General features: G+C 43.2%; 1 protein-coding gene across 4 annotated transcripts in view; it reads left to right on the top strand.

Moving 5' to 3' along the window:
* Positions 1-19,924, top strand: part of ARMC9 (armadillo repeat containing 9) — a 133,318-nt gene that overhangs the window by 67,788 nt on the left and 45,606 nt on the right. For all 4 annotated transcript variants that reach the window (XM_069466230.1, XM_069466248.1, XM_069466239.1 and 1 more), the window contains one exon: positions 2,138-2,193. In XM_069466230.1, coding sequence (XP_069322331.1) covers positions 2,138-2,193 — 56 coding nt within the window. The remainder of the gene's footprint in view (positions 1-2,137; positions 2,194-19,924) is intronic.

Genomic DNA, 19,924 nt, shown 5'->3' with positions numbered 1-19,924 from the left:
TCAAGTATAAAAATTCAAGTATATTTTAGAAACATAATCCCACAGGCGGGGAAGGACTACTCTGGTGAAGCCTAAAGGAAAGTTCCAGCTGGTGACATTGACAATGCAGAGTAAGCTGCCGACAGCAACTCTGCTGTGGAGTGGGAGGTTTGTCCCCTCACCCAGGCATGGGCCACAACTCCAGCCCTCAGCGAAGGGAACCAACGGACACTAGCTGGTCACTGAAGAGAGGACAGAGGCACAGCCAGGTCACCAGGCAGGAGCAAGGCGGAGCAGATGCCCGGCCAGGCCCTCAGGAAGGAGCTCTAGGGCCACTCCAGTACCATGCCCTGTTAGTTGTTGGAGCGAGGGCACCTCGTGGGGTGGGCACCAGCTCAGGGAACGTATGGGAGACAGTCGTCCCTGAGAGGAGGAGCTGAGGTCTATAAGGTCCTGCACTGGACTGGATTATTCTGGGTAGTGGGGTGAATCTGAGCCAACAGGCGAACAGATTATGGGGTTGGGGAATGGGAGCTGGGCAGACGAGGCAGAGAAAAAGGAGTATGGCTAGGCTGTCTATGGCCTCACGAAATGGCCAAGAGTCTAAAAAAGGGATTTCCATATTTTAAAATGAGAGGTTTATAATTAGTGGATATAGCAGTACCACCATTTTGAAAGGCACTTCCTGAAGGTAGAAAGGAGTATGCTGTTCATAGGTAGGGAATGGAAGTTAGGTAATTAAACTTCAGCCAAAATGCAGAATGGCATAATATCCTCATGTCTGCAGAGAGAGCATTCCGTGACAGTGGGCAGCCAGTGATGGGCATGGAGTCATGCAAGCCCTGGCCAGGCAGGGCACTTAAATGTCCCACTGGCCTTGGTCCAGTGAAGTCAGTGCAGTCCTTCCCTTAGCATGAGGGCTGGGTCAAAGATGTGGGGTGTCCTGGGGTTTCTACATATTCCCTCTGAAGAAAAGATTGGGTGTTCGAGTGGATTTAGGTGCATCCGCCTGCCGCCTCTATAAGTGTGCTGGGCAATCTCTTCAAGAATGGCCTTTGGTTCTTTCTTTTCTCCTACTTTCTGTTTGATCTCCTTTCTTCTTTCAGGCTTTCTTCACCTTTATGTCATTTGTTCAAGAAACAAGTGGTAAGGAAGATGCAATAGGGATGTAGGGATGGATGAGTAAGTCTGATGCCCTGTCCCCAGGGACTCACAGTCCAGTAAGTGGGTGAGAGAGAGACCCAGACTTGTCAGTGGCCATTCATTCATCAGTAAGCAGTGATCACCCCAAAGTGGTGTGCGCTATCCGGAGTCCTAGATAACATGCTGAGTGTTCAGGGGAGGGGCAGATGACTGCTCCGCGCGCATCAGGGAAGGCTCCGTGGAGGAGAAAGTAACTTACATCTCTGTGCTGCCTGCTTTCCCCGGCCTGGGCCAGGGCTCTAGTTCTGGTGTATTGTCAAGTCCTCCCAGCCACTCTGAGAAGTAGGTGGTGTGATCCCCATTTGACACATAAGGAAACGGGCTCATTCTTTCTGTGACTCCATTGTGTTGCTAACTTGCTGCTCCTTTATAAACTCTTGACGGATGTAGCAGTGGACCCCAGCCTTCAGGAGCCCTTCCTGCCCTGACCACCACCCCTGCCCCCATGGAATAAAATCTTCCGGTTTAGAGATAGACCTGGCTTGAATCTCAGCTCTCTGCCGCTCTCTAGGAGTGTGACCATGAACAGGTGCCTTATCCTCACTGTGCCTCCACGTGTTATCTGTAAAATGGGGGATAACAGTCAGTAAAATCTCTGTCAAGATTAGGTGAAATGACACGTGTGGCAGCATCTAACACGATGCCTAGAAATAGATATTTGTTTACTTTCCTGCCCCAAAATTCCCCTCAAATTGTGTTGGCTTTTGATTTTTCCCATGCCACTGTAAATGTGTTCCGATAAAAATGGAGAGATGTACTATTTAAAATCACTAAGGTTGATACCAAACTAAGGCTGGAGTAGTCGTGACCAGGAACGGTGAGGAGTGAGGTCATTTTGCTGTAACCTCATTGTCACGATGGTGTTTGCCTATCTCTGCGGTAGCCACGGGATTGCCTTGACCAAGGCTCCCTCCATGTTTCTTGGTTATTCATTGATTTTTTTTTTTTCTTATAGAAGAGCTACCAGATGGTGTTCTTGAATCTGATGATGATGAAGATGAAGACGATGAAGTAAGTTGGACGCTTTTCACACCACATAGAAAACTCATACCAAGCTATTCCTGAGTCTCTTCCTTGCCTTGACAAGTTAGTCCAGAGTGGAGATTTTTAATTCCTGCCACATTATTCTCATAGTTCTGTGGGTTGCCTAAAGCTCCGCTGGGCAGTGCTGCTTCAGGGTCCAGGCTGGCTGTCACCCCCAGAGCCCTCTCCCTCCGTAGGCTAGCCCGGGCCTCCTTGTAGGCTGGTGGCTGGGCTCCAAGAGGGAAAAAGTGAAAGCTTCTAATCCTCTCTGGGCCCAGAAGTCGCAGAACACCACTTCTGCCACATTCTGCTCAAGGGACAGCATAAGGCCACTCTAGACTGGGGGATGGAGGTAGACTCTGCAGAAGGGACTAATAGGAACTACAGAAGGGTAGAGGGGTTGGCGGGACGACTTAGTGGCCGTGTTTGAAGCCCGCACACTTCAGCGAGTTCACTGCAGAAAACAGAGTTGCAGCACTGCATATCATTTGGGTTTTATAGGAAGTCGAAAGATAACAGTTCTTCAGCGTGAGTTTTTTGCTCTGAAGGGGCGCGAGCCTCTACCTGTCGTGGGCGTGGAAGCTCATGGCGAGAATCTCTGGGGGGAGAGGTCCTGGGTTTGGTTCAGAGCTGTCAGCCCTAATCATTGTACTCTGTTATTTGCATCTTTTTGATATGGGTTTCCTCAGATGTGAAAACTCCACTTGCCTGGTGTTTTAGAGCGTTAAGGTTCAAGAGTTAATGCACGTGAGTCTCTGTGAAATGATGTAAAGAGTGGCGGCTCTGGAACTATAGATGAGTTCTCAGATGACAAGCTATTGTGTTGCTTTTCCTTCGGAGACCCAGAAAGAACAGAACAGACCTGTTGTCTGGTAATACATGATTTGCCTTCCCTCAATTCTGGGCGACTCCTGCGGTGGCTGCTGCGGGATAGATTCTCCTGTGGTGCAGCGAGAGCATTCACCCTGAAAGTGGATGCTGGAAGATGTAGTTTTATTTGGAGTTTTGGTATATCGATTTAAAAAATGTGTAGAAGCCAGGTTTTGTATCATTGATAGCACCGGTTGGGGGGATGGTTACTTAACAGCTCCTACCAAAGAGGACGTGCTGGGATCCGTGACACGAGGGTTCCTCAGCGGCCGCCGCTCTGCCTGCCTGCCCTTTCCATCCTGGGCTGCAGGTGGCGACAGTGGGCGCCCCCGCCGGCTCCTCCTGCCGTGTCGGACACGTGCAGAACTGACCTGCAGACAGAGGTCCTGGCTGTCATCTTCTCCAGGCCCCTTTGTTTACAAAGGTGGATCCAGAGGGGAAAAACACCAGCCCGAGTTACACAGAGCTGATGGGGGTACAATCCGGTTTAGAGCAGAGGTCGGCAGACTGTTTCTGTAAAGGGGAAGACAGTGAATATTTTAGGCCTTGCAGGCCTCTCGGTCTCTGTTTCAGCTACTCACTTCTGCCGCTGTGACACAAAGTAGCTATCCACAGTACGTAAATGGATGAACGGGCTATGTTCCCAGAAAACTATGGAAAACTATTGTTCTTAGCTCACAGGCCTTACAAAAACAGGCATTTTGACCCAGGGGCCATGGTTTGCCAACCCCCGGGATGGAGGCCAGCTCGGCAACTCGGGCAGTCTTACCTTGACTGTCCTAAGTCACATGTGTGCATGGCTTTTCAATACTGTTCTCAATTATCGTTTGAGTTAATGTTTTAATTATTTGGTTTCAATAGCTTTTTGTCATTGTGTCCAAAAATTACTCTCAAGTTCTGTTTTTCCCTCTTCCTGTGTCATCCTTGTGGATTTTTCAGTTTGCTTTGGTTTTTGTTTTGTTTTGACGTGTTTTTGCTGTTAATTCATTTGTTTTTGTCTTGCAAGGGAAAATTCATTTGGTTCAACTATTCTGGCTAATGATGGGAATTGAACTTTTGGAAATTTCCCTTTGGAAGCAATTATAGTCTACTATAAGTGAACAAATATAGAGGTCTTTTTTTAATTTTCTGGACTTTTTGCTACTGTGTACAGATTTTTCTTTTATGAGGTTGATGTTTGAAAATATTTGTTGTGATAACTAGAATTTTCAGAAGATTCTGTGGACCCAAATAAATGAGGAAAAAAATCTCAATCAGTGGAGGTTTATTAAGCCAAGACTTTGACGATGCACCTGGGAAAAACACGAACAGCAGACAACCTGTGGCTGTTTTTCAAAGGAGGTTGGAACCTTAAGCATTTTAGGAAATCATCTTATTTAAGGGAAGGAAAAAGGCAGGGAGGTAGGAAGGGGATTGATGCGGTCGTGTTTATATTCTTGTGAGCCCCAGGAAATCTATAATACATTTCACATAAAACAAGGGAGTGAAGGAAGCATCCAGTATGTGGATGTCCTGGGTAGGTGGAAGAATGTCTGATTCTGTCTTGTCTCTAGTTCTGTTTCCTGTAAGATAAACTTGTAATTCATTATTAGTGTGGAATCAAACAGGCTTTAGTCTTAGGTGCTAGACATGGGTATAGTTTGCATGTCCTTACTTATGGGAGGTTAGCAAGAAATTTCCTAAACGAATGATCTGTGGGACCTGTTCTTCACAGGTACCTGAGGCTTTTACCTTCTCTTTTGTGTAAGGAGTTGAGGGGGTGGCCCTGAGACTTTGATTTCCTTTTTACAATTCCTAGAAGAGGTTTCGTTGGGAAGCTTTAAGGAAGGGTCTGTCAAATGGGCCAAAACATGACTCTTCCTGGTAGACTCAGGTCAGATCACGGGCTGTGCCTCCCTAAAGATCCTCACAGCCCCCTGCGAGTGTTGGCCAGGGCTGTCCCGGCGACCGTGGAGCTGGTCTGGACTTTACTCAGCTTTTACCAAGGGCAGGCGTTATTTTTATAGCTGTCTTTTAAAATTGGAGGGAAGAAAGAAAGTGGCAGATCTTAGGCTAAAGGAAAATTTGTAAGAATCCTTTGAGTAGTAGCACTGTTATTGACATGTGGTTATCACCTCCCAAGGTGATAGCTCTGAAGGAGACAGCAGTTATTTTCAAGGTGGTAGGGTTACACCTTATCTTGCTCAGCAGTGTAAAATATTTTTAAAGTTCATATTTAGACCCAAAACACAGATAATGAAACAATTATTTTCGGTTAGCTGTTTAGTGACTCTAACGGTAGAATGGCTCCAGTGGAGGGGGGCCCGAGGCCAGAGTAAGTCGTACTCGCCTTCCCTTGCCTTTAGCTGAAGTCTGTGCACTTGAAACTTCCACCACTACCGGTCCTGCTCCGCTGGAAACTCTCAAGAGGACCCCCCCAGGGCAAAATCTAGTTTTTCTCTCTAATTTCTAAAAATGTAATGACTTGATCTAAGGTGTTAAAACTCAGTTATGTCTGAATATATATTTATATATTAAAATTTTAAAGGTAGAGCTAGAAATATATCTTCTGATTTATAGACTACCTAGGATATAATATCAAAGGAAATCATAAAGTAATGTGAACGGTATTTCAGAAAAAGCAAACATATAAACACACATGCCTATGAATTATATATATGTGTATGTAGCAGAAAGGTGTGGAAAGTTACTCCCTCTTTGTTGACATTAGCAACTGCAAGAGGGGCATAGGAATGAGGAAATGTGGGTGAGAAGTGGAGAGAGGTCTTGATCAGAGAGGCGGGCGTGAGAACAGGACACTGAGTGGCGTGGAAGTCACTTGCTGCGCATTTTTGTGGACTGATAGAGCAACAGCTGAAGTGGAGTGGCTTGAGGAAAGGGGGGAAGTGAGAAAATGGTGCATACCGCTCCTCCCACGATTTAGCCATGCGTAGGAGAAGAGTAATGGTGGCCGAAGGGGGCAGTTTTGTTTTGTTTTGTTTTGTTTTAAGATGGAAGAAACCTAAGCATTTTAAAATGCTGATGGGAAGGCTCCAGTTGAAAGGGACAGGTTGAACATTCAAGGCAGGAGGAGAAAGGATGGCATTGGGAGGACAAGTGTTTTCATTATTTGCTAAATTGCTTCTTATACTCTCTTGTCCCACCTTGAAGACCCCAGACCCATTTAAACCTCCAGAGAAATAAAAGCATCATTAGATACACCCAAGAGAATGGACAAGGACAACTGCTATTTAAGGGTTCAAACACATCTCCTTTAGCACTCTGAAGAAATGTGTTACCTAATGCAATTTATTTTTGTATTAAATACATGTAGTATGTTACAAAAGCGCTGATGGTAAATCGCAAGGCTCAGGAGCCTGGTTGCGATGTTCTCACCCCAGTCGGCTCAGGTTTCCTTATTATATATTAAGGCGAGTTTCTTTGTGTCTGACAAGTAGCTTTGTTAAGTGGAGATGAAAGGCCTTCCTGTGCTATTCTAGAAGACTAATATTAAGACAGATATTCTCCCCTCTTAACAAAATAGGATTAAGTGCCAGGTATAGTCAGCCATGGACATTTACGTGCTGGTTGCCACATAAGTGACAATCACATGCTCAGCAATTTCCTTCTGTACGAACTTCTCAAATAAGAGTTGTTCATTTATTTATTCACTGAATATTTGAGGACCTTGGAATCACACTATTCTAGGAAATTATGGGGAAAGGATGCAAAAGAAATCTAAAAGAGTGTCCACGTTTAAAACATCTCCGAGAGTTTCCAGTCTAGCTGGGTGAGATCACAGTCATCCTGAGGGCAGCAGCTCCCACCCGCGTGGCATCGCTGTGTGCCAGGCACTGCTCTAGGTGCCTCGCATGTGTTCACTCGTCTGCTCCTCACGGCAGCCCTGTGGTAGGTGCTACTATTTTTCACGTTTCTCTCTTTTTTTTTTTTGAGACAGAGTCTCACTCCCGGGCTAGAGTGCTGTGGCATCAGCCTAGCTCACAGCAACCTCAAACTCCTGGGCTCAAGTGATCCTCCTGCCTCAGCCTCCCGAGTAGCTGGGACTACAGGCATGCGCCACCATGCCCAGCTAATTTTTTCTATATATATTTTTAGTTGTCCATTTCTATTTTTAGTAGAGATGGGGACTCCCTCTTGCTCAGGCTGGTCTCGAACTCCTGAGCTCAAACGATCCTCCCGCCTCGGCCTCCCAGAGTGCTAGGATTACAGGCGTGAGCCACCGCGCCCGGCCTATTTTTCACATTTCACGGATGAGGAGATGGAGAGAAAATAGGTCACTTGCCAAGTTCACTCAGTTAATAAGTGAGTGACGGAGCTGAGATTCAAACCCAGGTGGTCTGACTCACCAGTCCATGCTCCTGACCTCTACCCTGTGTTGTCTCTTGTCAGACATGCAGAAATAATAGAAAACAAATATGTAATTAAAGGTTCCTAAAGGGGATAGATAGAGGAAGTGCTGCAGAAATTCCAAGTGCTCTGGGACTACTGGGAGACAGCTGTCCTGAGCAAGACTGTGCCCGGCTTGGGGTGAACGGGAGTGGGGTGGGCTGAGGAAGGGAAGCAGGGGAGGCCTCTTCTGGGGCAGACGGCACAGCCTGAGCTTTATCCTTTACTCCTCCCCTGCACCCACTAAGCACCCCCCCCAGGAAACCCACGGGAACAACCTAGTACGTGCTTGTGCTTTCATACTTAGAAGATTCACACATAGAGTACACATATATGTACTGCACACATGTCCATGTATGCTTTTGACATTATTTGCTTTACAAATTGAGATACCATATAGATAGAGGTAGAAACACACACACACTTATACACAATGTTGCCTTTTTCTCTTGTTAATGTTTTTTGGAAATCCTTCTGAATTGGCCAGGATAGCAAATTGATGCTTTTTAATGCCATGGATATACAATTTTACAGATTTTTGCTACTTTAAATAATGCTGCAGTGAACATCTTTGTACAAATAGCCTTATTTACCAAAGTTTTTATCATATGGGCTTTTCCTGATGAGTTGAAGTGTATGTGTGTTTTTAATTGTAATAGATTTTTCCAGACTGCTTTTTTAAAAGGCTAATTAATTCAGATGCCACTTGCAGAGCATGAAGGAGCCTCTCCCTTCCATCTCCACCAGCAATAGGTTATATTACTCTTTTCTAAAAACTTTTTTGCCAATCTAATAGTGGCAAAGTACTGTCTCATTGTTATTTTAATCTTCCATTTCCTTGACAAATTGTGAGTATGAGCATCTTTGTGTTTCTTTTATTGACTATTCGGATTTGCTGTGCTATAAATTTCCCATTTATATCCTTTCTTTATTTTTTCAGTTGTGTTTATTTCCATGTCTGTTTGTACTAGAATTCCCTCCATATGACAGATGTCACCCTCATTACAAGTATTTTAAAGATATCTTTTATTATTGATTTATTTTTATAATCTCTTTGCTAAAAATCTTTTTTAAAATGTTAAAAGCGAAATATATTGGCTTTTTCTTTATAGCTCCTAGCTTGTCTGTCCTGATTATGGTTTTCCCAGCCAGGCACAGTGGCTCATGACTGTGGTCCCCAGCTACTCAGGAGGCTGAGGTGGGAGGATCACTTGAAGCCAGGAGTCCCTGCCTGGGAAATACGTAGCAAGACCACATCTCTCAAAAAAAAAAAAAAATGTTTCCCTAAATTTTACCTGTCATCTCCTAGATTTTCTTCTAAGATTTCTTTCATATAAGTTTTAATTATTAAATGTTTTATACATAGGAAAGAAAAAAATAGATGTTTATGTAAGGTTTGAAGTGACTATTCTCAAATTTTTGGTTTCAGGACGTTTTTACATTCTTAAAAAGTATTAAAGATTCCAAAGAACTTTTGTTTATGTGTATTTTGTTTATCAAAGTTTGCCAAATAAGAACTTAAAACTGATAAAATGTTAAAATAAATATTAAAATATTTATTAATTTTAAAATGACAATAAACCTATTACATGTTAATATAAATAAGATATTTTTATGAAAAAGAATTATTTTTCAAAACAAAAAAATTATTAAGAAGAATAGCATTGTGTTTTATTTTTACAAATCTCTTTAGCGTCTGGATTTTAAAAAGACAGTTGGATTCTCAAATCTGTCTCTGGGTTCTATTTGTTGTAATATGTTATTCTGATTGATGGATATAAAGAAAATCTGGCCTCACACATTTATGTATTTGGGCAGGAGTGAAGTATTTTCGTAGACCTTGTGGATAAATATTTTTCTTTGATATTCATTCAAAACTGGACAAGTAACAGTTTATTAAAAGTTAGTTGCAGGCCAGATACAGTGGCTCAGACCTGTAATCCTAGCACTTTGGGAGACCAAGGTGGGAGGATCACTTGAGGCCAGGAGTTTAAGACCAGCCTGGGCAACATAGTGAGACCTCATTGTTACAAAAAATTTAAAAATTAACCGGGTGTGGTGGCATGTACTTGTAGTCCCAGGTACTTGGGAGGCTGAGGCAGGAGGATCACTTCAGCCCAGGAATTTGAAGTCACAGTGAGCTATGATGACACCATTTTACTCTAGCCTGGGCAACAGAGCAAGACTCTATCTCAAAAAAGAAAAATAAACAAGCAAGTTGCAATGTGGAATTAAAAACCATATCATGCTGAGTCTGGTAACTCATGCCTATAATCCCAGCACTTTAGGAGGCTGAGGCAGGAGAATTGCTTGAAGCCAGAAGTTCAAGACCAGCCTGGGCAACAGAGTAAGACCCCCATCTCTACAAAAAAAAATTTTTTTAATTAAAAAAAATCATATCAAAAAATTTTTATTGTGTTAATTAAAATCTATTGGTTTATTTTACATTTTGTTCATTTAGTTTTCTGATTGTTGCTAGTGTATATAAATACAATTGATTTTAGTATATGGATCTACTTATATCCTATAACCTTACTTATTGGCTCTAAGAGTTTTTTGTTTGCTTTTTGTGGGTTTGGGTTTTTGTTTGTTTGTTTGTTTGTTTGTTTTTGTGTGTGTGTAGATTCCTTAGTATTTTCTATATACACATGACCATGTCATCTGAGAATGGGGAGATTTTACTTCTTTTTCAATCTAGATATCTTTTATTCCTTTCCTTGTCTAATTGCCCTGGCTAGAGCTTGTAACATAATGTTGAATAGAAGTGATGAGAGTGGGCCTCTTTTATCTTGTTCCTGATCTTACAGGGAATTTTCAGCCTTTCCCTATCCAGTATGATGTTAGCTGTGAGTTTTTCATAGATGTTCATTGTCTGGTTGAGAAAGTTCTCTTCTGTTCCTAGTTTGCTGAGTGTTGGATTTTGTCAAATACTTTTTCTGCATCAATTGAGATGATCATTTGTTTGGGTTTTTTTCTTTCATACTATTAATATGGTGTATTACATTGATTGATTTTTGTATTTTGAGCCACACTTGCATTTTGGGGGTAAATCCCTCTTCATCATGATTTATAATCTTTTTTGTATGTTGCTGGATTTGGTTCGTTAGTATTTTGTTGAGGATTTTTGTGCCTATATTAGTAAGGGATATCAGTCCATAGTTTGATTTCTCTTGTGATATCCTTGTCTGGTTTTGGTATCAGGGTAATACTAGCCTCATAATGTTAGTTAGGAAGTATTCTCTCCTCTTCTGTTTTTTGGAAGATTTTGTGAAGGCTTGGTGTTAATTCTTCTTTAAACATTTGATAGAATTTACCAGTGAAGGCATCTGGACCTGGACTTTGCTTTGTGGGATGTTTTTTATTATTAATTTGATCCCTTTACTTGTTATAAGTCTTTGTATTCAGATTTTTTATTTCCTCTTGAGGTAGTTTCTGTAATTTGTATCTTTCTAGGAATTTTCCTATTTCATCTACATTACCTAATTTGTTGGTGTACTATTGTTCGTAGTATTCTCTTAGGATCCTTTGTATTTCTGTAAAGTCAGTAGTGATGTCCTATCTTTCATCCAAGGTTTTAGTAATTTAAGTCCTCTCTTTCTCTTGGTTAGTCTAGCTAACGGTTTGCCAATGTTGTTCTTTTCAGAGAATCAATTTTTGGTTTTATTGATGCTCTCTATTGCTTTTCTAGTCTCTATTTCATTTATCTCTGTTCCGATGTTTACTATTTCCTTCCTTCTGCTAGCTTTAGACTTAATATGCTTTTATTTTTCTGGTTCCTTAAGGTTTAAAGTCAGATTATTGATTTAAGATCTTTCTTCTTTTTTAATGTAGGCATTTGTGGTTATGAATTTCCCTCTGAGCACTGCTTTTGCAACATCCCGTAAGTTTTGGTAGGATGCATTTTCATTTTCCTTCATTTCAAAGTATTTGCTAATTTTCTTTGTCATTTCTTCTTTGAGCCATTGATTATTTAGAAATGTGTTTTTGACAGAGCTCCTGGGGAGAAGTCTGTTGTCTTGAGCAAGGTCTCGGGTCAGATGAGGACAAGCCCTGGGAAAGGGGTTTCCAGGTAATTACCAGACGGGTCAAATAATGACAGTTACCTAAGAATTGTGTTTTGGGGAAGCTCAAAACCTGTTCTTCCCCCTGCAGTGACTGCTAGGCTGCTTGTTTTTACCTTGATTACCAGGCTGTTTGGTTTTCATGGCACTGTGGAGCTAGAGAGCAGGGATGGAAAAGGGCAAGTTTAAAGGCCATAACATTCACTAGTCTTACCGAGAGCTAGCTGTTTTTCTTGAATAAACACTCCTCAGATTGTTGCAAGCCTTAGTTTATTTCCAGAGAAAATTGAAACGAAAATTTCAAAATAAATTAAAAAAGCTGATTTTGAAAATTTTTGCCAGTGTTCTCATTGTTTTTATGGAGGAGTGGATTTTCAGAATTTCTTACTTCACAATTCTGCTGGCATTCTGCCTACTTTGCCCTTTCAATAGCTCTTTTACCTACGCAGGATTGATTTTATATGGTTATGAATTGATCATTTGGAAAATATTGGTTTACCATGTTTTGCAGTTTTTCCAAATGTTCACCCATTTCATTATATGACATCAAAAAAATTACATTAGTCAGTGTCACCGCCAGTCACATCAGAAAGTCTTTAGGTATTGGAAAGCTATCAAGCTCACAATGGCAGATATAGGTTTCTCAAAATTCTTGTTTTCTCTTGAAAGTTCAAATTGTATTATTGTTAACAAATACTGTTAATTGTTTCCCTTGAAGTGACAGCTTCACTTCATTAATTTTCACAAAAATGTCTGCCATATACCCAAGTCTGAAGAACCACCATCATAGTTTATCTGTCTGGCAGTCATTCTTTTTTCTTTTTCTTTTTTTTTTTTGAGACAGAGTCTCACTCTGTCTCCCAGGCTAGAGTGCAGTGGCATCATCATAGCTCACAGCAACATTAAACTCTTGGCCTCAAGCAATCCTCCTGCCTCAGCCTCCTGAGTAGCTAGGATTACAGGCACTTACCACCATACCCGGCTAATTTTTCTATTTTTTGTAGAGACAAGGTCTCACTCTTGTTCAGGCTGGTCTTAGACTCCTGAGCTCAAGAAATCCTCCCACCTTGGCTTCCTAGGGTTAGGGTTAGGGTTAGGATTACAGGCATGAGCCACTGCTCCCGGCCTAGTCATTCTTTCAAATAAAAATGTTCCTTGAGAAAAGTGGCTTGCAACTCAAATAATATAACAAGTGCTATTCCTCAGGATGACCATCATGCTTTAGTATAGCAGAAGCGCTTTATCTGTAGACCCATTTTTTTACACAGATTATTAAAAAGATGGGCTACAAGGGTTGGAATTTAATAAAATTAATTCCTGCTGCTTCATCAAGAACATTCTTAAATGAAACTCTATCTGCCTGTCTTCTGTCTAGCTATTATCTATCTGTCTGTCTGTGATAGCAGTGAAATATAGTGACTACTGGTAGAGTTTGGTGCTACTGCCTTGGTTTGTACTAAGGCACCACTGGTTTTACCATTGTTTTTGTACCATCAGTGCAAGTGTCAATAGATTTTTCAGGATAAACCATGAAAGTCAACAAAGGTATCCAACACTTTAAATATGGTATTTCTGCCAGCATCACTTGTCTTTTGTTGCCAAGTATTTACATAAAAAAACATCCTTGATGATTAGTTACTGTCGATACTGGATAAATACAAGCAAATAGCAAGTCCAGGCATAATTCTGCCCGTGCGATATTAACTCAGCATTCATGTTTGCAGCTTAATCTTTAATTCAACAGGCTATTGTTTCATTGGAAAGTGGCACAACTGTGATTTCTTTTGCTAACTTTTTATCCAGCAGGCATTCAGCAATGTCAGCTATACAAGGCTATTGTGTATGTTTCTCTAGCCAAGGCAATACGATAACTCGCCCTGCAACGTTCTTCAGTGCCTGTGTTTTAAAAAATTTTGTGGGGCAGGGAGAGGATAATTTTAGATTTATAGAAAAAGTAGTGCAGAGAATTCCCAGATACCCATCATGTAGCTTTAGTGCATTGTTAATTTCTAGCTTGAAAAGTTATAACAAACAAATTGTCAATTTTTCACATTTTAAGAACTCACATCTTGTTTAAATATTCAGATCCTTTTTCATTAAATTCTGAATGAGTGGTCTCAAAATTGTACTCCAATTTAGCTGACATTTGCACTCCAACTTAACTGTCATAATATTCAAAGTGTTATGTTACCTAAGTTACATAAGGTAAATCACTGACATCTATAAAACTTAAGGTAAAGATAGCTTTCATCATATTTATTTTTTATTTGAAGTTTTATTTGAAATAGCTTCCTCCCTTCTATGAGTCAGAAAACTTTCCCTCCCTCCCTATATTCCTCCCGCCACAGTTGGCATTTTAATGGGGACTGCAGTAAATCTGTAGGTCAGTTTGAGGAGAATTGATATCTGTACAATTTGAGTGCTTCATTCCGTGAGCACAGCATGTCTCCATTGTTTTAAGGCCTTTTTATACTGTGCTTCAAATCTAGTTTAAATACCCAGTACATATGACTTGAGTCACTGCCATTTACCTTTTTCACACCCAAAATCATTTGGAAAATGATTAATTCAAATATGAATGAATTCAAATGTGAATCATTTGAAGAAACTATTTGATAGAGAGTTGGGACAGTGTAATGGCCAAATTAACACTTTGTTTTAGAATTCAAGACAAGAAATAGAAAAGTGTGGCTGTTGGTTGTATTGGTTGGTGTTATAATGGAATTGTAATGACACATTGCACAACAGATCCAACAAAGTGAAATTAGAATTAGCTAGATAGGCACTTGAAATTTTTATAAGTCTTAAAGGCATGAAGTTAAGTCCAAGAAGGCAGGCTAGTAAGCTAGGAACGAGCAAGCTGTACAAGCAGTCATGACTAAGGAGCCCCTCCAGGTGAGGATTAAGAACCCAGGCAAGGAGACAATAGAAAATGACAACAACACAGGACAGGTACCCACACAAAGGATCTGGGCAACGAGTCTTGGACAACAGGGGTAGCGACAGTGAAGCTTAAGACAGAGCAAGAGTTTTACAGTCTTCGTGTTCTTCCTTCCCTTCTTGACCGGCACTGCAGGTGTCCTAAGCACAGGTATGGAGCTCTGTGGCACCTGGCCTGAGGCAGGGGGCTGGGGCTGGGCCATGAGGTTCCTCCAGTGGTGCTTCTCCAGAGGACACCATGCAGACCACAGGATGCCCTTGGCCTTCCGTCCCCTGCCCTGGTGTTCTCCCTGCTCCATCGTGGTTTTGCCTGGGAACAGCTCTGCTCCATCTGTCTTGCTTTAAGGGCTCGTTCTTCTAGGCCTGGTGACAAGCCGTGTTGTTGAAGTGCCCTTTCTTCCTTTAGGAAACATTGAACTCTCCATCAGTATTCAAGATGCTCTTACCTTGGCCTAGCTTGGCAGGAGACTAGGAGGCACTCAGGACAGGCTTGGAATGAAAATTGCATCCTGTTGTCAACTTAGCGGTGCTCTGAAAACTGTTTTTAATTACACCACTTACATCTGGCCTCTCTAGGACAGCCAGGCGGCCAAATCTTTCTCCTTCGTCTTATCTGTTCTTCCGCTCCCAGCCATTCCTCCTGGCCCACTGGCACACACACATGTGCTCCTGAGGAAATGAAGCTGGTCGGGTCGGGAAGGAGGGCATGGCTGGCGGGTGGGCCTGCGGTTTGTCGTCTGGGTGCTGCAGGAAGCTCAGAGCCAGTGCCCATCTTGCGTGGTTGACTGTGGCACAGGACGGCCAGACTTTTTATAAAAACCATATTTCCTAAATCAAGATAGAAAGCAGAAAACTGGGTCTTTTTCTTTTTTAAAAAAATTTTATATCATTAATTTTCAAGATAGAACTAAATGTGATGCTCCCTTTAGATGTACTTGACCGACACATGGCCCCTGGGTGTAAACATTAGTATCCACACAAAGGCCAGGTGGGGCAGCAGAACTGAATCCGGGGCTTTTCTAACATCCCCAGGTGTTCTGGCATCACTACAAGATAAACATATCAAAGCATTTGGCACAATATGTGGGACATTTTAAAGCATCATCATCCTCGTCCTCCTCAGGATCTCCGCTGGCATCTGCTCCAGGCCCACCACACCTGGCTGCACAGCAGCCACATGACATACTGGTGTCTGCACCAGGCCTGCCCTCGTGCGCTGGCCCTGGTGGAACCGCGGGCACCATAGAGGAGCCTTAGACAAGGACATGGCCTCACAGGTGTTTTAAAATGTAGTGTATTAATAGAAGATTTGAGGTTCAGTAAGACAAACAGCTCCAGGGATGATTGCCATGGAAAAGATAGTTTGTTACTCACAGTGCCCAAGAGGCAGGGGTGTGCCACCCCGTGGGCCACACGGGGAAGAACTGAGGTCGGTCAGGAGGCAGTGGCACGGGAGGCACACAGGGGCAAGAGCCCTTGTTGTGGTTTCTGCAGGAAAGAAAGGGCAAGGCAGGTTACGCAGGCTTAGGATTGTCAGGTTTGGATAATTTCAGTGCGCTCTGGGCATAGGGACTGTCCCTAGCTGTCTGACACCTGGCTCTGGGGTGATTAGGGCAAGGGGATAGTGGCCAGGATTGTGAGAGGTGATTGGGGTGTGAGCTCTGGATCAGTTGGTTTATATTTGAAAAGCACATGCAGGGGCACATTGTTCGGTATTTCTGGGAATTGGCTGGCCCTGGCAGGGGCAGTCCCTCCAAGGTCAGTAGGCCCCGGATATCAAAGCATCAGAATAGGGAAAATGAAAAACATGGTTTAAACACATGGCTTCCACAGCCTGGCCCCACCTTTATTAAAAACTAAGGGAAGAAACTTAGCAAGTATGAGAGGTGTTAGAGCACAGGTTCCAGATGGGAACTGCAGAGCAGGTAAGCCTCCCGCTGAGGAATGGCGGGCGCCAACAGCACCCGTCTGATGCCGACCAAGGGAGCGTCACTTCGGCCACAGCTCAGGGAGCGTGAAGGGGAGTGGGAGACAGAGCCGGGAGGGTGAGTTGGAGCCAGACTGCAGAAAACGGAGCCCCGCTGAAGGTTAGTGAGCCGGGAGAGGTGTGAGCACAGCCGTGCCCTCAGAAGCCTGCTCTGCCATCAGCGTTCAAGTTAACTGGGGACCAGAGAGCTTAGCATGACGACACAGCCCGTATTTGCTGAGTGCTTCCGTGTGCGGGCACAGGCCAAGAGCTTTCCTGACGCTCTCTCTCTCACTCTTCACGACCCTCTGCCAAGTAGGTGCTATTTATTATTAGCCCCATTTTATGGAAGAGAAAACCAAAGTCGAGAGAGGTTCAGAAATTTATTCAAGGTCCCGGGGCAGTAATTGGTGGGACTGAGATTTAGCCCCAGGCTGGCGTGAGAGCCCGCAGGCATGAGTGGCAGTGGTGCTGGGCCCACTGGAGCTGGAACTCACCGGGCGTGGAGTTAGGAACTGAAGATGGGACCCTAGTAGCTGGGAGGATGGTGATGCTGTTAACAAAAACAGGGAACACAGGCTTGCGGATGGGGGCAGATCGTGTGCATGGAGAAATTGGATTTTATGCACGTGAGGAGGCAGGTAGAGTGACGTGGCAGAACAGAAAACGATGAGGCATAGAACCAGGCTTCCCCCAAGTGACCTTTCGTTCCACAGGCAAAGGCACATTGTTGAGGGTTTGGACTTCCCGCCTCCTCAAGCTGCCTCCGTGCATAATCTGTGAGACTGTTGACCCACTTGAAGCTGCTTCAGGGCGTGTGTCCAAAGAGCCAACGGCTAGCTGCCCTCCATGTGTCACCTCTGATGGGTCACCCCTTGTGGCCAGCTTGCTTGGCATGGGGCAGGCTATGCTTTTAATTCCTTGTTACCTAATTAGCAAAGAAGTGTCTGTCTCATGCCTGTCCTACTTGCCGGGTCTTTCCACTATTTAACCAAGTCAATAAAGAAACCAGTGTTTCCCAACTAAGCCTTTTGCTTTTTCCTGGTACCTTTTCAGCTTCTCAATTCGTTTATTTCTGTAAGGCGGCTCCTGTGCTCTCAGACCCTGGCTGGGACGAACCACCCAACAGGCTGACTCATGGCTGCTGCCCTCATTTCCACTCTGGTTTCCATGGAAATAGACATCAGCTCAAAACAAGGTGAGGGCCTGTAGACACCTCATGGTTCCTAGGCATTTGCAAACCCTGTTTGTCTGACATCTGTTTCCATGGAAACAGATGCAGAAAAGGTCAACTAGTGCTCTACAATAAACTTGTCTTCTCTCTTATCTAATTTTTAAAAAATTCTACCAAGTACTGCATGGATTTTCCTGTTATCTCAGATTTTTGGAATAACATCATAGTATATATTATGTAGTGAAGCATATTTCTAGTTTTTGATTATTTGATTAATACTCAAGTGCATTCTGCCTTATTTCATTTTACAATTTTTGTTTAATAAATAAACATGTTTCTCTCTATCCAGTCACTGTGACTTTTCATTCAAAGATGAAACGCTTAGTGTCTTGATCTGGGAATATGACTGGAGAAAAATTAGGGTGTGGCCTGCGTCCCCTCCACCTTCAGAAGTCAAGGTGTCTCTGCCCTGGGCAGTAACCGAGGGCCTTGCTTGCATCACTGCAACTTGGTTGTAAGGGCCCAGGGTGGTTTTTATTCAAATTGGGCCATTTTGTATCTAAATTCTGTGTGCCACATATGTTATGTAAAACATTGAGTATGTCTGTTACAGAAAACATAGAAATAGAAGCAATTTTCTGTTAATAGCCAAGTGAGCAAAGCACCACACTTAGTTTCGTAGACTGACCAGGACTGCAGAACTGACAGTTAAGCAGTTGTTGCGCGTGGCGTGTTAAAGTGAAGCCATGACCTGCTGCTAAGGGCAGTCAGGTAAATGTAAGTCAGATCTTTAAAGGGAAAAGCAGAGTGAGAGCACTTGAAATAGAAAAAGACAGAAGTGAAAGTTAATGTTGTGTGGGGAGAGCCGCCACAGAGAATTCCCTATGCCATTCATCTAGCAGCCGGATTTGTGCTACTCGCTCATATTTATGTTCATATTGTCTTTCACGGTTGATTCATATTTTAGCTGCTATTCACGCTGCGTCTTATTCTGTGTTAGTGAACTGTGAGTGCCACCAGGACAGGGGCAGTATCGCTTTTGTCCTCCAGAGGGTCTCCACTGCCTAGCACGGCACCTGGCACGTACCAGCTGTTGAGCAGATGTTCCCTGACTGACCACATGCTCCAGATGGAACACCGTGCGGGGGTTCTGGTGGTTTCTGTGTGGAGATCCCTCCAGACAAGTGTAATAAGGCAGATTCACCTGATCCAAGCCCTGGAGACTTTTTGCAAGATACATACACTTGTGTAACTCAGGCACCCACCCACCCCTCAAGTTCTTGCCCTTTTGCTGAAATTAACATAAATGGAATCATACGGTGTGATACACTCATGATCTGGCTCGTTTGCTCCATGTTATATTTGTGAGCATGTTGGTTAACCTTTGCTAACCCCAAATCTTAGTGGCTTAAAAACAACAATATTTTCCTCCCGATTCTGTGGGTTGGCTGGTCAGGTCCTCTGCTGGTTTCACCTGGACTCATGTGGCTGCATTTGGCTGGATGTCAGCTGGGCCGGAAGGTCCAAAGTTGCATCACTTATGGTCTGGCTGTCTGGCTGTCAGAGGGGCATCTCCATTCTCCTCCACATGGCCTCTCTCCTCCAGTGAGTTTGCTGGGCTTCTCCGAGTTCCATAACGGTAAAGGTGAAAGCTTCTAGGCCTCTTGAGGCTGAGGCTCCAGAATTCTCAGGGCCTCAACTTCTGCCACATCCTACTGGTCAAAACCACAAGGCCAGTTTAGACTCAAGCAGCTAGAAAAATAGACTTCATCCCTCCTGGGAAGAGTGGCCAAGCCACGCTGCGGAAGGTGTGCTTGCTGGGACGGAGAAGCCTGTGGCTGTCTGCCGCAGGCACATGCATCTCAGAACAGACCAGCTTGAGGTAGCTTTTGTGTATAAAACAAAATAGGCTTTTGTAGTTTCACACACACACAAAAAATTTTTGACAAAAAACTAACATGTTCTTTCCAATTGAAGTTAGCATTTTAGCAATCAAAATTGATGTTTATGCTGAACCTTACCAAATGGGAACAGCCAAGTGGCTTTTCAGTCTGAATCTTATACTAAATCTATCCTAGCTTTACCAGGGTCTAGCCTTAGGTCTTAATTTCAGAAAATTTATCACTATTTTCCTAACAATCAAATAGTAGTGTGGTAAGGACTGAGTGAAGTAATCCATGCAGCATCCCCAGCAGGGTGCCTGGTGTGTGCAGTGTATGTTCAGGCAGTGGTATAATAGCTTTTTTGTTTCTTCCAGTTCACCCAAGCGGATCAAGCTCTGGGAACCTTACAAAAACTGACTTGGCTAGAATTCATCTATTT

This window comes from Eulemur rufifrons, chromosome 1 (assembly GCF_041146395.1).
Source record: "Eulemur rufifrons isolate Redbay chromosome 1, OSU_ERuf_1, whole genome shotgun sequence".
Classification (NCBI taxonomy): Eukaryota; Metazoa; Chordata; class Mammalia; order Primates; family Lemuridae; genus Eulemur; species Eulemur rufifrons.
Note: the sequence above shows the minus strand (reverse complement) of the source record. Positions and strands in the feature narration are given on the sequence as shown.